Raw genomic sequence first — 14056 nt, forward strand, 5'->3', positions numbered from 1 at the left:
GTTGGCTGTTCCTTCAGTCTCTGCTCCATCTTTATTCCTGCACATCTTGTTGACAATTTTTGGGTTGAAAGTTTTGTAGGTGGACTGATGCCCTTCCCCATCCATCCTCTGAAGTCCTGCCTGACTACAGGAGGTAGCCATTTCAGTCTCTGTATCATCCTCTGGTAGGAATCTCAGCTAGGGTCACCCCAACCCCCCCATAATCACCAAAGATGCCCCCTCTGCCAATTCCCATTCTCACTCCCAGTCCTCTTCCTCCCCCACCACACCTAATCACCATCTCCGTTACCCTCCTAACCCCCTCTTGCTGAGTTTTTTCTCTCCATACACCTCTGATAACTATTTAGATTCCCCTTCTGAGTTAGATTTGCGCATCCTCCCTTGAGACCTCCTTATTACCCAGTTTCTTTGAGTCTGTGAATTATTGAATGGTTGTCCTGCACTTTATGGCTAATGTCCACTTTTGAGTGAGTACATCCCATGCATGTCTTTCTGGCTCTGGGTTACCTCACTTGGGATGATATTCTCAAATACTGTGACATTCCTGGAAGGTGGTAGAACCCTTAACAGGTAGGGTTCAGCAAAAGGAAGTTTGGTCACTAGGGTGTGTCCTTGCAAAGAATACTGGGACTCCACCCTTCTCACTATGTCTCCTGGACACAATGAGGTGAGCCTCTTGCCCATGATGTGCTGTCTTCCACAGAGCAAGTGACAACAAAGCCAGCTACCCAACCATGTGCACAAGCCTATATATGAGTGAAATCGACCTTTTTTCCTTTTAAGTCAATAGTTTGCATTTTATCACAACCGGAGAAAGATGACACGTCAGGCTTTTAGAAATTTTTTCATAAGATTGTGCTGATTTTACAAAATATTATCAGGAAATACTAACGGACAGAGTTTAGAGTTTTATTTGGGGATAGTTGACACACAGTAAACTACTTTGGCTCCTGTGTGGTTGATTCTGACATAAACACTGATAAGATTATCATTACAATGAACATAACTCACTCACGTCACTCAAATGTTTCCTTAGATATGTTTGCACTTGCAAACTTATAGGCATTCCTCCTAATATTTACAATATTAACTTATGGGGCAGCTTTGGTACCTCACATGATTCAGATAGTCTTTCCCACAATCCTATGAGCTAAGATCTACTATTACTTCCACACCTTTAGAGTTATGAGTGACATTAGTTGAGGCCACCAATTTCTAGGAACACTCCATCCTGCAAGTGGTAGAGCTCAATTAATCCCACCAGGATCCACGCTCTGAACCACTTAGTGGCTTGCTTCCTAGACTGTCCCAACAAATGGATACCTTAGGGGTTACGTGATAACAGTGCCCTAATATACTAATACTTTTGGACTTTATATAACTTTGTTGCTTATGTTATAACATTATACATACATGTATCATACAAGCATATTGATATACATGTATGAAAATATCACATTTTTGTATACTGATTACATTTTTTAATAAAATAAAATGGCAACAAGCAAGTTTGTAATATATCCTTGGGCACAGTTGTGGTTGCTTTCTTTCAGGACCATTCTTTGGGCTTAAGATATGCCTCAGTCAGCATAAGGCTTGCCACACAAGCACTAAGTCCTGAGTTTGCATTCCCACTACCACATAAAGTCTGGCATAGTGGTAAATCCCTGGAATCACAGAATTGGTGTGGTAAGATACACGAGGGTCCCTGTGGTTTGCTGGCCAGCCACTTTCGTCAAAAGAGCAAGTTCCAGATTTAGTGAGAGAGTCTGCCTCAAAACATAAAGAGGAGAACTACTGAGGAAAACACCCAACATTGACCTTTGGTCTCCATAGGAAAGTATGTACAAAAGCTTGTGCACATGTATGTACACACATACATACACACAGAACCATTCTATGATATATTATATGTTGACTCCTCATGCATATTCTCCAGATAGGACATAGAAATTCACATTCTCAGAACTAACACTTTAAATTAAATCTTCTGAACCTCAATTATACAATGTAAAAATGACTGCCCTTTCCTGTTTTATTTGAACAATACTGTGGGTGAAAATCTTTTGGAATGTGTGTTTTATCTTTTATGAGTGTTTCTTCATGTTGTTTGTCTAGATTTCTAGCTCAGAATTTAATAGTGGAGCTAATTACATTTTTTTTTTTAAAAAAAAAAAAAAAAAAAAAAGACCCATCAGGAAGAAAGATATTGAACATGCTTCAATGAAAGTCAGGATTCTGGAGCTGTTTCAACTGTTGATGAGCTGAGGCCGCTTTCAGACATTGTATCGTGAGGGCTTATGGTAGGCTCAGGATGCTCCCTGGGAAGTGGGCCCAGATACCCACCTCACAGGACTGCAGTGGTTAAATGGGTCAAGGGAGGGAGATTCAGAACAGGATGGAAAACATAATATCAGATAGTTAGACAATCATGATATCATGATCAGCATGACTTCAGATTCATCACCTGCAAAGAAACTTTAGGTAAGGAGTGGGGATTCAGTTGCCTTGGTGGACTCCAGATAGGCAGCATTGACCATCACACTCAACACTGAGTCTGATGCTGGAAATGCAGGAAAAAAAAAATTAGTCCTGGCAGGTCATCAAATAGCTCACATAAGAATAAAAAGGCAGAATGTGCTCAGGAACAGAACAGTCAAGGGTAAAACCCAGGCGTGATGGTTCAACCGACTCTCTTCAGAGTCACTGTTGTCTTCCTGTGACCTTGGAAACTCAGTCACCAAAACCTCAGTTTCCTCCTCTGTAAAATGAATATAATTAAGACAGCCTCTAGAAGTCACTGTGCGGATTAAGAGAGCTATTCTACAGAGAGGCTGGAGGTATTCCGAAGTGGTCCTTGTGATTTCTGAAAGCAGTCTGTAAGAAAGCTAGGAATATGAAGGAGTTGCTGAATAGTCATCCAACCAGGACCACTTAGGCTTTGAGAGAAAAGTTAGACAGAGCCAAAGCAGGTTCCCACCTCAGGTGGGGGCCACAACGGGACACTTGGAGACGTCAGCGGAGACGTCAGCGTCGTCGTTGCCCCTGGCAACAGTGTTCTTCTCTCTTTGCCTGGTGCTGACAGCATCAACAAACAAGATGGCCATGCGCTCCTGGACACCGGACCAGGGATTTGTCAACAAGAAGTTGGTGCGGCCAGCCTCGGTCTCCACAAGCCTGTCCCTGGAGCTATGCACCTTCCCCACTACCCTGGGCTCCTCCGTAGCGGCCAATGCGTTAGAGCAGCTCTTTGTTGTAGGTAAGTTCTACCGAGGCCAAGGCCGAGGTCGAGGCTGAGGCTGAGAGCCACGTCCCCCTTGGAGGTCTGTCTGGCTCTTGGCAGGAGCCTGAGCAGGCATTCTTCTGAAACCCAGGACATCGCTGGCCGGGGTCTAGCCTTCTGTTCCTCATTGGTGGGGGAGATGAGCGACAGGGAGGGACAAGTGTTCATAGCATCTGCTCAAGGGCATCTGGGTTGATGAATCGCTATAATTACCGGGTGTCCCAGGCCATCAACTGGGACCTGCATGTCTGCTTTCCACTTGCGCCTCTTATCTTCCCGCTATAACTACCGGGTGTCCCAGGCCATCAACTGGGACCTGCATGTCTGCTTTCCACTTGCACCTCTTATCTTCCCTTCAAGGGTTTAACACCTTCAAGCCTTTATCATGGAAAACTGGAGACTTTTTAAAAGACAAGTAGGAAAAGGAATGCTTAAGAGGCACCTGTTTGTTGTAATGGGTAAAGAAAATTAAATAAAAGACAGTGTTTGGGAGATTTGAATCAAAAATTATCTTTTGTAGAATCAGGCTAACATACTTGATACACTTTGAGTCTGTCTCCCACAGGCTCCTGTGGTACACGCCTGTTTCCGGGTTGTTGGACTGGGTTTAGGAGGCTGTGAAATCCGCAGGAGGAAGGGCTCAGCTGAGAGACGCCTGCCTGTCACTGAGGAGAATGGGAGAGGACTTTAAAGATTTTTAATCAGCCTCTAGTTCCTGATATCTTTCTGGTTCTTGGGAACATTTTCTCAAGCCCCTGCTGTAGTGAACCGAGGTGCCTCTGCTCTACCTTCCCCACCATGATGGACTGGAACCCTCTAAACCCAAGTAAAAAAATTCCTTCCCTAAATTGATTCTATTAAGGTCACAGCCATTCAAAAGTAACTCATATAACACTTAATTCTGTTAGAAATCACAATCGGTTAGTCCAAGAAAGGGCATTTCTAATTGAGAACAAAGGCGGTTAGGCTATGATGAGCAAGCTTTCTCATTGTTTCATTAAGATCATTGTATTGCTTCAAAATAATCATAGCTATTTCTGTGAATGTGCTGCAGTTATGGTGATTTCTCTTTCACCTTCTTGGAAGATTGAATTTAATGTCACACTTCTCATTGGATAAGCAGAGGCAAGTATTTCCATAAAAAAATGTTAGTCGCTAATGACACAAATTAACTCTGCATAGCCAAAGTCTTTGTTAGAACGTGGACCTTGAATTCTCTTCACTCATCTCTAGATCAACGTGTCCACTCAACCCTGTCTACTTATGCACAAATGTTTGCATAGGCTGATAACATCTGGAGACTTGGAAAGTTATTTTTACTAGAGCATCTTTTATTTATTTTTGTACTTGGACATGTGGTATCTTGATCATACCTATCCCTCACACCTCTCTGCCACCGTTCTCAACACCCCTGAAACATCTGTTTCCACCTTTATTATTTCTCATTTCTCCACCTCCCACTTACATGGAGTCCATTAGTGGTGTATCTAGAATGTTGACTGAGCTGGTTGTCTCCACATGTGCAGGTCTTGTACAGGTGGCCATGGCCGCAGTGAGTCTGGGAGCGCCATGGTCATGTCTGGAAGATAGCGTGTCACAGCGCCCTAGGAAGTTCTTCATAGGAAGAAACATTATCAGCCTTCCCTGGACTTGTGAGGTGGACGCAACATAATTAGAAGGCCAAAGTTATCTATTCTCAGCCTGATAGCAAGTTGAAGACCAGGCTGGGCTACAGCTAAAGTATATTTATTTATCTATAAATAAAATTCATCTAAAACAGATTTCTTGCTCTGAGTTTAGTTAGAAAGTCTACAAATCTCCAGCATATTTTTGAGAAATAATAAGCATGTGTTCAGCTTTTCCATAAAGGAAAAAGAAAGGAGACTGTACATGCTTGCCTTGTTAGCATGCTTGTTTTGAAATACATAACTAGACAGAGCATAGTTCTGTAGGAGAGTCCATGTTCCCTGGAACTGGGACAGATGTTACAATTCATTCTACTGAGAGGAGAAAATGGCCACATGTGCATGGGCCCCCGGATCCTACCGGTTGGTTCCAATCCTGCAATCTAATATTGATTATGTCTGGGGCTTTGCACATAAAATATAACCTGAAAAGTCATAGATGAGTCTTAGATTCTCATCTGTACTGTGAGAATCATTCTTTGTCATAAAAACAATATTTGACAGTACAGGGCTCTGGGTTGTGACTCAGTGATAAGTCACTTGTCTAGCATGAAGGAAGTCTTAGCTTCAACTCTAAGCAGAGAAAAAGAGAAAAACAAGTGTTGGATAATGTAGATAAATCACGATGAAGCACAAGAAACTGATCTCACACACATGGGACCGGCCTAGAACCTACAGAGTCTCTCTCTCTTGTCTATTTTTTGCCTTTGATCCTTTCTTGCCGTTCTTATTAAGTATATACCTTGCCTTCACTATCTTTGCTTGTATTTCACAATGTTCTCTTCCTAGTACTTGCTGCTTACAGAGGTGAAGGTGAAGGAGACGTCTTTGAGTACATTGGTGAACAAGGAGGGGGGAGATGGAAGGCTAATGATGTAACTACCCATTTGCGCATGCGCAATCTCAGTCTTTGCTTCACATTTTTGTACAGAAGTACATGACATAAAAGATTCCTTAATTAAAGTGATTTGTTGTGTATTTCTGGCACAACGTAATTTTATATTATATGTATATTCATATATATTCACACACATATGTGTGTGTGGATATAAAACATTTTTAAACCTACACTTGCAGACATGTTAGCTTTTTCTCATTTGTGATTATTTATTAATATTTCATCTTATTGAAGTCTCTTCTTCCTATCATAGGATATATCTACAAAGAGAATTTAATGAGAGATTTTCTTTAAGGATTGTGTGTGTGCATTTATGTGTGTGTGCAAGTGTGTGTGTGTGTGTACACTATGTAATAGAAAACATTAAAAGGAAATTCACAGCATTCAATAGACATTCAAAATAGTCTGTTTCAACATTTGAACCAGATCATAAAGGGTGAACCAAGTAGCATTTGAACAAATATGTAAGATATCTTAATATTCTAATCTTTTTGTTTTCTAGAAAAATCTCTGCAAGGGGACTATTTCACGTGCAATGAAGAAGTTAAGACCTTTCTTAAGGACATTACTGAAGCTGTTAAAAAACTGGTATTGCATTATCTTGAAGATTTACTCTTTTTTTTTCACTTTCACTTATACGTGCATCAGCCTTTAATTTAGAAGTGACTCTGTACAAGTTGCCTAAATAGGTGGACAGGGAAAATATTTACCCTGAATAAAAAAATATTTTTCTTCAATTTACCAACCGCTGTCAGTATAGATTACTGCTCACATTTTCCTGCAGAAAACTGAATGATGGAGAGTGTGCTAACGATAAAGACAAGCCCAATTAGAAAAGGCCGCAGGGGTGCTGAGAGAGCCCAGGTAATGGGTGGGCCGTGTGGGCAAATGGTTACATAATATGTAAGCAATGGTTATACCAGCCAAGCAACCTAGCAACAACTAGCCAAGCAATAACCAACACCACTTGGTAGGGTGAGGTATGGTTACAAGGAACTCAGCTGCTGGTAAGCAATTCCCTTCATGGGTGATAGCCAGTTGCATAACATCTGTCTCATGGAAGCAGACAACTGTGTTATGCAACATCAGACATTCTTTCCATATATAGGCCTGCTCCTAAGGAAGCCAGATCAAAGGAATGTTCCCAAATCTCCCTCTGGACATATCTATCTGTCAGCTTCAGATGGTGGTAAAAATCCCTTCTCAGCTGAAAGAATAGTGTCTTTATTTGATCTTAAAAATGGCAAAAAATCTATTACTTAACAAATGTCTAAGAAGATAGAAAGGGCTGTAAAGTAAGAAACCTCAAGTCCATAGATAAGCAACTCATTACTATATGTTTTATATAATTATATACAAGAACATAATCATCCCACATAGCCTCACCTCGGAATCCCTGGTGGATCCATGCGAGCTCTGACACTTGGCATCACCAGCCATCCTTCCAGCTGCTGCCTTCTCCCACTTACATTACATTACATTACATTACATTACATTACATTAGTATATGTAGGAGTCGAGACTTTCATTGTGGCTAATTAAAGAACCCAGACTCCAACCACTTAACACCTGAGCCATGAAAATCTCTCAAGTAGCAAACAGAAATTCCTCCATCTAAAAAATGGCCAATACTTATTATTATAAAAGTAGTGTATGCTTACCCTGGAAATTTTACAAACTAAATAAGCAAAAATATTCAAATAAAAACCACTGTAATCCCACTACTCTCAAATATTTATAATTAACTATTTTATTTCCAGATTACAGGTTATACCTGCATTGAACTTTTATTATTTTTTTTTCAGAAAATAATGCTGTGTATACAAATATGCAATGTGATTTTCAGTTGGTAAAATGCAATAGAAGCTTCTCGGGTCATAAAATAGCTATAGCTTTATTTATTTAAGAAATGATTTTTGAATTTTTTTTTCTCTTTTAAAATGCACCTGAACCTAAAAACAAGCAAGTAAATCAGCCATCCCAGGACGGTCAGGTTTATAGATGTAAGCAAAGCATGAGAGGGCGGGGAGACGGCTCCGTGGTTAAAACCACTTGCTGCTCTTGCAGAGAATCAAAGTTCTGTTCCCAGGATCTACACTGTGGGTCACAATTCCAGTTTCAGGAGATCTGATGTGCTTTTTCGATTTCTGCAGGTACCATATGTAGACATGGTACACATCCATACATGCAAACACACATTTTAAAGGGAAAAGAAAAGCATTGGTCTCTTGTTCCCACATGGGTATTTACAAGGAACTTTAATTTTTTTTAATAAGTGGCCATCTTAGTGTTGACTTTTTTCTTGGAATCTTTCCAAGAAACTGGATACAGGAAACAGGTACACAGAAATGGAAAAGGCTCTGCGTAAAAGAGAAATCAACAGATATTAGAGATTAATCAGAAACGACAGATTAAGTCTGACAGAGATCATCTTCTTTTCCAGCTGTCTGACACGTTAACACAGTGTCAGGAAGGGTCTGGCAGAAATGATGTCTCGAGTCCCATGCAGAGAGATCCCATCTTAGGAAGGAAACATTATCGCTTCACTGAGTTAGCATTTTTAAAAAGCGATTTGATTTTTTTTTCCAGGAAGAAATGCGGAAAAACACAATAGAGATGCTGGAAATTGAAAGCATGGAACTGAGCAGACTCTACTTTCTGCTGGAGACTGTGCCCAACAGCATGCACAGGGAGCTGGAAGGTACTTCCGACGGCATAAACTGTGGGGCTTTAATGTTTATCACAGGAAAAGAGAGCCAAGTGCTTCTTAAACAAGGATTCAGTTCTGTGCGTGTTCAAGCATCAATAGAAAGATTACCTAATGTGAACATTGTTTTGTAGCAATCTCTCATGTTACTTTAGATGGAAATAATATACTATAAGGAAATTCAATTTGCATAATTTTGTTGTCAAATTGACTAAAAGGTAGGTCAGCCCATTTCTGATTAATAGTTACATACTTGAATTAGGCTCTGTGGCTGTCCTAATCCACCATTTTACTTTTTGTTTATGGGATATTGGCGATTCTAGGTACTTCACATAAGTAATCCTGTTGTCTTAGTTAGGGTTTCCATTGCTGTAAAGAGACACCATGACTAAGGCGACTCTTATAAGGACACCATTTAAATGGGGCTGGCTTACTGGCTCGGAGATTCAGTCCATTGTCATCATGGCTGGAACATGGCAGCATCCAGGCTGGCATGGTGCTGAAGGCATGAGCTGAGAGTTCCACATCTTGTTCCAAAGGTAAACATGAGAAGACTGACTTCCAGACCACTAAGAAAAGGGTTCTCAAAGCCCACTCCCACAGTGGCATACTTCCTCCAACAAAGCCACACCTACTTCAACAAGGACATACCTCCTAATAGTGCCACTCCCTGGGCCAAGTATATTCAAATCACCACAACTGTTATGACTGGTTTAGTTCACTTAGCATAGTGACTGCAAGGTTTATTCATATGGGAGTATGTGTCAGATGAGCTTCCTTGTAAAGACTGAAGGCATTCCACTGTATATATCCACCACACTTTGCTTATTCGTTCTATTGCTGATGGACACTTTCTGCTGCCTTTGGCTGTTGAGAGTAACAATGTTTTCCATGTCCAAATGCACATCTGAACTCTGTTTTAAATTCTTTTGGGCTCTATATCAATGCTGTATTGAATGATGATTCTACACGCAGTTTTTATAAGATGAGCTATCATAGGTAGCCACCAGTAATGCACAGGGTTCCATTTCCCCCACATCCTTGCCAACACTTGATATTTTCTGGTTTTGTTTGTTTTACTGAGCTCTATTCAGCATAAATTAGCATCTCTGGTTATAATTTAAATTTTTCTAATGATTAGTTCCTTTGAGCATCTTTTTATGTGTTTGTTGGTTGCTGTGTTGTGTTGGGTGCTGTGTCTTTGTTGCTGTGTTTTCTGAAGGGAGATGGCAACCCATGCCCTTTGTCTTTATAGTTTTGGGACTTTGTAGTTGTTATCATTGATGGGTTGTGGTGTTTTTATTAGTGTCAACCCATTACTAGATATATCATTTTCAAATGTGCCCTCCTGCTCAAGAGCTGGCCTCTGTTGACGATGGCCTTTGATGAAAGCTTTTAATTTGATGATCTAACTTATCTATTTTTTTTCTTTTGTTAGCTATACTTTTGGTTTTGTCTCAAAGAAATCATTCTCAAATCTAATGTCATAAAGATTTTAATCGATCTTGGAGAGATGGGTCAGTAGTTAAGATCACCTGTTACTCTTGTAGAAGACTTGGGTTCAATTTCTAGTCCCCACATATAGCTCACGACAACGTGCAACTTCAGTTCCATGGGATCCAATGCCCTCTTCTGGCTGCCATGGCACTATTATTACGAGGTGTGGCCTCATTGAAGTAGGTGTAGCCTTGTTGGAGGAAGTATGTCACTGTGGGGTTGGGCTTTGAGAGACCCTTCTTTTAGTTGCCTGGAAGCTAGTCTTCTCCTGTTTGCCCTCAGAACAAGACGTAGAACTCTCAGCTCCTCCAATGCTATGCCAGCCTGGATGCTGCCATGTTCCCACAATGATGATAATGGACTGAACCTCTGAACCAGTAAGCCAGCTCTAGTTAAATGTTGTCCTTTATAAGAGTTGCCTTGGTCATGGTGTCTCTTTACAAGGTTCACACACACTCACATGGGCTCACACACATAAAGAAATAAGTAAATTAAAAACAAAACAAAAAACCTGACTTCAACCCATCTTTTGTCTGAGGGTATCTTTAAAATGTTTTGATTTGGACTATGTGGTCCCACACATGCTAGAGGAGTGAATATCATCCCATCACCAAACTGTATTTCCAGCCCCTAAGATTTAAACCTTTGGCTCTTACATTTAGCTCTTGGAATCATTTTTAGTTAAAATTTTAGTGTCAGACCAGGACCGAATTTTATTTTCTCAGCTGCAAGAAGTGTCATCCGAGGCTTGTAACTGAGTCCCTCTGTAAGAATCACCTTGAGCGTAGAGTGCAGCTCCCCATATGTGACAGACAGAACCTCCCTGGGTCGGAGTTTATTCTGTTATCAGCTGCTATGGCTCCCTTATGCCAAAGTAGACCAACTCTACATGTCTTTGCATTTTGACATCTCCTCTGAAATCTTGCCATTTTCACCCCACCAAATACATGCCTAAAAGTATTTTTTGAACATTCTTTGAACACAAACCTTAAACTCTGTTTCCCAAGGACCCCACCTTGAAAGAGCAATTCAAATAAGAAACGAAAATTTTGTTGGTGTGTGTTTTATTTTTAGCTTTGATTTTATTTGCTTAAAACAAATAAACAGGGTTTTGTGTAACCTAGGCAGGCCTGTCTGCTCTGCTCCCCTTGTGCTGGATTATAGAAAGTGACATTTCACCTTGCATAAAACAAGTGTTTTGTTTTTAAAGATAGATGTGCCAATTATCCACTTACTGAATCTTTGTGCTAAATCTACATTTTGATATCTGCTTGACAGTAAAGGAGCGGAACCTCATACATTGCATCCTGTCTTCTTAGTTAAGGTTTCTATTTCTGTGATGAAACATCATGACCAAGGCAACTTGGGGAGGAAAGGATGTATTTCACTTACGTTTCCATGCAACAGTTTATCATTAAAAGAAGTGAGGGCAAGAAAAGCCTGGAGGCAAGAGCTGATGGAGGGGTGCTGCTTACTGGTTTACACATCATAGCTTGATCACCAACCTGGGATGGCACCACCCACAATGGACTGGGCCCTCCTCCATCAATCACAAATAAGAAAATGCCCTACAATTGGATCTCATGAAGGCATTTTCTCAATTGAAATTTCCTCCTTTCAAATAACTCTATTTTGTGTAGAGTTGGTGTAAAACTAGTGAGCATCCCCCTGCCCCTCCCCTTGCTAACTGACAAGATGTTCAGCTTGGTCAGTAGAGGACACTAGGAAGCATGATACAGAGGGAAGAGTTTCTTTTTAGGTTCCAGTGGTCAGCTTGGCAGATACCTCCACTGCATGTGATACTGGCATGCCTCAATCCTACAAGATCCAGTGGCTTTCAATGTCCAGCCTGTCCCCTTTTCCCAGAAACCTTTGGGCAGCTTTATGCCAGGGCCAAAGCTTTTCACATTCTGTGAGGAGCTTCAGTTGGCTTTTCTTGAGCAGCTATGTTCTGCCTGTGTGGACAAGTCCCCTGGCCCTCTAGAGACATTTCCAGCAAATTCCAGCACCTCAGCAGTGCATGAATTACCTTGCCATCGAATAGACTACAGCCTTCTAGAGAGGTCTTCCTCTTAGGACTGTAGTGGTTCCTGGTTACTCTAATCTTTGGTTGTGACCAGTAGCTCTTTATAATCAACTTTTGTTGTTTGATTTACTATTTAACATGCTATCCTCCACCTGTATGCTAACTGGTACAATAGGTTATATAATAAAGCAGTGTGCTTACTGCTACCTTACTTTGAAAAAATACAATAATACATCTACACAGGAAGAGAAGAGAGACTTAACAGAATCTACATCAAAGAAAGTGTTTTAAAATGTTTCTATTTTGCTTTTTTCAGTTGTTTTTCTTTATTTTACAGGTTGTTGTATTTATATAAACAGGAAAAATATGTTAGTAGAAAAAATATATGCCATATTAGCTTGTAAGGTCTTTGATGCATGCTGTATGTGTAACTGGAAAAGTTTAATTGACTTTATATCATAAAGCCTCACAACTTGCAGTGTGGTCTGAGGACCAGCATCAGATACAGCAAGGGAAGATAAATTAGAAATCAGAATCCCCAGCCATCTCCCAGACCCTGTTTGCCAGCAGAGCCTGCACGTGAACAGAATTCCCTGCTGACAGACATGTATGTTGTGGGCACAGAGTTTGAGAAGCTTGTTACCACAAATGATTTAACTAGTGACCTGGAAAAAAGATGTGTTGGGAATGCAGGTAATAGTCTGAATCTCCTAGGGGAGCTATCAGCCAGTTGCTTGGGATGCTGTTGTGCAGGAGTGTGTCGGCCCTTTGTCACATGCTGGGCAACCCTCTAGACTTTAGAGTCTAACTAAACCCTTGAGGACTTAGAGCCTTCAGAGTCTAAAGGTTCCCATGGTTGTACTAGTTTGATATTTATTTATAGATAATTACATATTATATTGTGTTCTCTAGAAAAGAGGGTCTGAGGTGATGGCTTTTGCACCATTACGTTTTTAGGGTGTATAATCCAAAGAGAAGGGTGGAATGAGGAGACCAAGACAGGAGAGAAGAGAGAACCAACCTGAAGTGCATTATAATGTTAGTTGCAGCTAGGAACAATTAATTAGTGATGAGAACACGCCTCAGTAGAGTTACTTCTTCTCCATGGCACCCACTGATGAGAAAGGGGAAAAAAGCACCCATTCCCTCCTTCCTTTAACCAGTGGTCCAATGTTTGCTTCTCCTGAGTTTTCAGAACACACAAATATAAGAATGATGCCTAAAACAAATTCTTTGTTAGAGACAATGGGAAGTCCTGGGCAAGAAGTAAAAAGAGTGTAGGGCCAGAGGGAACCAGGTGCTGTGAGACTTCCAGAGCGTGGAAGCTAGTTACATCACAACCGCCGCAGAAGTCCGTAACACTGAGATGCTCCAAAGTGGTAAATTCAAAGTACTTGGTACAGAAACATAATGAAAAGAATATGTCGATGAAAGGCAGTTCTCCTTGGGATAGGAAAAGCATCTGTTGTTGTCCTCTTCCTCCAATGACGGTCATATTTTCACTTGCTTTGAAGAATGTATCTCAGAGGCTCGAAAACTCAATATCTTTGAGATAAGTCAAATGAGAAGAAAGATTGATAATATGAAAAGTGAAATAAGGCTTTTAAACACCGAGATAAGAGAGCTGAAGCATGTGAACGAGGTTCTCGGGTAGGTATTTCTTAATTTAGTATTTGAGAAACTGAGAATGTTCACTGCAAATGATGTGTTTATTTCCAAGCTACGTCCCAAGGTTGAAACTTAATGTTTTAGAGTTTCTGCTCTTATAGAATTAAGTTTGCAAGGTCGGCCTGCTCCAATAATTCCTTGTTATAATTCTCTTGTAAGTACATCTTAGGCCAGTTATGTTCTATCCAGTTTAGTTTATTAAAGATCTTCTATTGTACCTATAATTCAATAGGAGGATGAGGTTGGTTATCTGGAAGGAGTTCCAGGATTTGTGTACAGTTAAATGTGACTA

General features: G+C 40.6%; 1 protein-coding gene across 1 annotated transcript in view; it reads left to right on the forward strand.

The window, feature by feature from the left end:
* Positions 1 to 3069: 3069 nt before the first annotated feature.
* The window catches only part of Ccdc175 (coiled-coil domain containing 175), a 79580-nt gene continuing 68593 nt past the window's right edge, over positions 3070 to 14056 (forward strand). Inside the window, 4 exon segments of the mRNA XM_076922040.1 lie at positions 3070 to 3259; positions 6369 to 6454; positions 8456 to 8567; positions 13611 to 13746. Of these exon segments, the coding sequence (XP_076778155.1) occupies positions 3100 to 3259; positions 6369 to 6454; positions 8456 to 8567; positions 13611 to 13746 (494 nt within the window). The 5' untranslated portion in view covers positions 3070 to 3099.

This window comes from Arvicanthis niloticus, chromosome 23 (genome assembly GCF_011762505.2).
Source record: "Arvicanthis niloticus isolate mArvNil1 chromosome 23, mArvNil1.pat.X, whole genome shotgun sequence".
Classification (NCBI taxonomy): Eukaryota; Metazoa; Chordata; class Mammalia; order Rodentia; family Muridae; genus Arvicanthis; species Arvicanthis niloticus.